Source organism: Nicrophorus vespilloides, unplaced genomic scaffold, assembly GCF_001412225.1.
Source record: "Nicrophorus vespilloides isolate i.1.1-1 unplaced genomic scaffold, Nicve_v1.0, whole genome shotgun sequence".
Lineage (NCBI taxonomy): Eukaryota > Metazoa > Arthropoda > Insecta > Coleoptera > Silphidae > Nicrophorus > Nicrophorus vespilloides.
This window is the reverse complement of record NW_017096870.1, coordinates 14619-18204: the sequence shown is the minus strand read 5'-3', so window position 1 is coordinate 18204 and position 3586 is coordinate 14619. Positions and strand designations below refer to the sequence as shown.

At 32.6% G+C, this 3586-nt stretch overlaps 1 protein-coding gene across 1 annotated transcript in view; it reads left to right on the top strand.

Annotated features, from left to right (window-relative positions):
- Positions 1 to 3585, top strand: part of LOC108558348 (leucine-rich repeat-containing protein 15-like) — a gene marked incomplete at its 3' end in the record, with an annotated part of 26753 nt that extends 23168 nt beyond the window's left edge. Inside the window, exon 2 of the mRNA XM_017915242.1 lies at positions 2215 to 3585. Coding sequence (XP_017770731.1) covers positions 2221 to 3585 — 1365 coding nt within the window. The remainder of the gene's footprint in view (positions 1 to 2214) is intronic.
- Position 3586: the final 1 nt, after the last annotated feature.

Below are 3586 nucleotides of genomic sequence, written 5' to 3'. Positions count from 1 at the left end.
TTACAATGCTTTGAACAATGGTAGAATAATTTAAAAATATAAAATACTTGCATTAAATTATTAGCAAAAGTAGTAGTTTTATATATTTTACTAGAGAAATGTATCTAAAAATTGTTTGTAAATAGAATGAAACAGAAATACCTTGCATAGTGCGGATTTGATTAGTCCGGTTTGAAAATTTGAAAACTATAATAAAACAATATAAATAATAAATTCTAAAAACTAGTAAACAATGTTATTTTGTATATATAAATGATTGTTTTTGTTCTTTTAGTCCGGGAAACTAAATAAACATTTTTTTTTACTATATAAGCATTATTATTGAAATGAAGAAAATACTTAATTTTTAATTAACTGAAAAAAACTTACAAATTTTTAGTATTAGCCAATAAAATATTAAATAACAAAGGAAACAAAAAATATTTTTATTATATTATATTGAAAATATAATGTAAAATATTAACTAATTCTTGATTAACTGAAATTATTGAAACGATGTGTTTAGTAATGAAAAAGGTCTTTCATTTTGACGAAAAATATGTTGTTTTCTCCATTTTTGGCTAAATAAAGTCGTACACCAAGTTGTACTTATTACCTATATTTTACATACATCAGATATACCAAAACATTTGCCTAATCTATTTTTTAAAGATACTTCACAATAATGTTAAAGAGATGGAAAATTCCCAAATTTCTAGTCCCAACTAATTTATGGACATCTGAATCAGACAACTACGTCAACTAAATCAACATCGAATGGTCTATCAAGATTCACCCTTTGACATAGCAAAGTATAATTCTTCTAATCTCTACATTTCCTAGAAAATTATAATAATTCCTCACTAGGCATGTTCTAAAGGTGGTACATTGCGTGTACCACCGCCTTATCAACAGATATATGGACATTTATGTTCTAAACTTTAAATTCAAGACAATTTAAAGTGAAAACTACCAAACTAAAATCTTTGTAGATGTTTTCATTAAGCTAATAACCAGTGATAACTAATGCTATATCTGATATCCTAGGTTAAAAATTATAGTAATAGATATACAAATATACCTCGCTTAGTGCTGACAATCGGTTCTGTACTAATCAAAATTTAGTTTGTTATGAAATTTTTAAACCGTACTTATTTTAATATTGCTGTACGTAATATTTTAATAAATTTTGATTCAAATTGATGTCATCTATTTAATATAAATTTGACAAAGAAATTGATATGATGGTATTATGCTTGAGTCACATGATATTTCCTGACTAACGAATTGGTTTGCGTTATTTTGAACTATTATCGCTGCTTACTATCAGTGAATATCCGTTTCTATAATTCAATAGGAAACTATGTTTTATGAACAAGATATAGAATTTTATTAAAAAATATGCGTTGTTCGAAAATAAATCATGCTTATTCAGTCATAATGATGATTACATAATCCATATTCAAATATAAAAACAACAGTTTTTAATTTACATCATTTCTCTACAGTTATAGACATGCATATTATTTGCCAATTAATTGCTTAATGTTGACAGTATATAGTTTTTCCATGAAAAATGATGTATTTAAAATGTTAATGAAGTACAAGTTACTAATACATATAAAAGAAGAAAAATGTATCTTCTAGTCCTGGGGTTTTCAACCTTTTTTTGTATCAAGGCTCACTTAAATGTATAGTTAAATTTTCACGGCACACTAAACCACTTATTATGCTTCATTGGAAAATAATAGAAAAACAATCACAACACACCTAGATCTTAATTAATCATTGAAATTAATTTTATATTATTAACAAATATGATCATTTGAAATAGGAACTTATCTAAAAAAAAGTACGTATTTGGTACTTAAAGTTCCATTTTTTTATCTCGAAATTCGAAGAACTTGAAAAGTAAACCATCTCCTGTAACGGATTGTGATAGTGGTTTAACTATATAAGGGTTTATTGATGTGAATTAGAAACTACTGTTATTGACTTTTAAACTGTAGAACATCTCGTTCTTTATTTGCGAAAGTAATATTCGCAATTATATAGACTTGGCGAGTTGATTAGATCGGGTTTTCCGAATGCAAAAACCTGGAAATTCTATAATTTCTCGAAGTACGCGCGAATCTCGTTCCGCCGCAGGCATCGCTCACTAAACATGATTTACCCAAAAAAAAACCCGATCGATTATTACAATTTTCTTATTTCGTATTTATTTTATTATTTCAGGTGAAGATGTGGTTGAAATCATGTTCGATTTTCGTATGTCTTTTGGTGTTGACGTGCGCTCAGAAGACATGTGATCAGGTGAACACGACATGCAGTTGCCACATGGTCAGTTTGGGGGGTCTAAGCACAAAACTGGATTTGTCATGTCCCTCCGACCGACAGGATCACGCGCTATTTACCTACCTGGATCAGAAGGTCGAGGTCATCTGCAAACAGACGACCTTTTCCGAGGACGGCTTCAAGCTGGTTCCGATCCATCCACGACCTACGCTCAATTTCCTTCCGAATCTCAACGAGACCTATCTGAAGTCGTACAAGATTCGCGAATGCCCATTGACCGATGATTCTTTTGATACAGTTTGGCATCCGATGGGCGTCGATAATCTAGAGGCGTTGGTCATCGAGAATACGGCATTCCCCAAGAACAAACTTGAAGATTACTACTTCCACGCCATCAGCAATCACCTGGTGAATCTATCACTTCTCGGCGTGCAATTGGAAGAGATCGACAAAGAGGTATTCGCCCTGATGAAGAACCTGGAAACGCTCGACATCAATCAAAATCGTCTAACCATATCCGAACACCAGTTTTCGCATTTAACAAACTTGCTGGATCTTCGATTACACAATAATTTAATTGAGTTTATACCGAGTACAGCTTTCAAAGGCTTGAAGAAATTGGTTGTGCTCCATCTGTGGTCTAACCTGATAACAAGTTTGAACCCAGATACCTTCTCCGACTTAATCAGCGTCAATTCTCTAGAATTATCCGACAACAAACTGGAGTATTTACCCGAGGATATTTTCGCGAATATGAAGCTCCTGCGCTTACTCAACTTGGGACGCAACGATATTTCGAAAATTCCACCCCGACTGTTCGCAAACAATCGTTTCTTGGAAAAAGTCAGAATTGAAAACATGAAGGGCATTACCTCGCTTCCAGATGGTTTCTTCTCCAACTACACCTACTTGGAGGAAGTGAAATTGATGAATTGTTCTCTCAATAATTTAAGCGAAGATTTGTTCAGAAATTCGCACGCTCTGAGGATAATTCACCTGCAGTATAACGATATAGACAGTCTACCTACGTTCATCTTCGAGGGGTTGAAAAATGTTGTAGAATTGAAGTTGAACGGAAATAAAATTAAGGAACTGAGCGGGAATTTGTTCAAGGATTTGGTGAATCTGGAGATTCTGAATTTAGGCGAAAATAGGATCAAGATTGTGCCTGCCAATATGCTCACAGGTTGCAAACACCTGATCGAGCTTCATCTCAACAACAACGATATCGATAGTCTTGCATTGAACACGTTGTATGGCTTGGATGAACTGACGACGATCAATTTATCCTTCAATAATATTGATTTCGAAG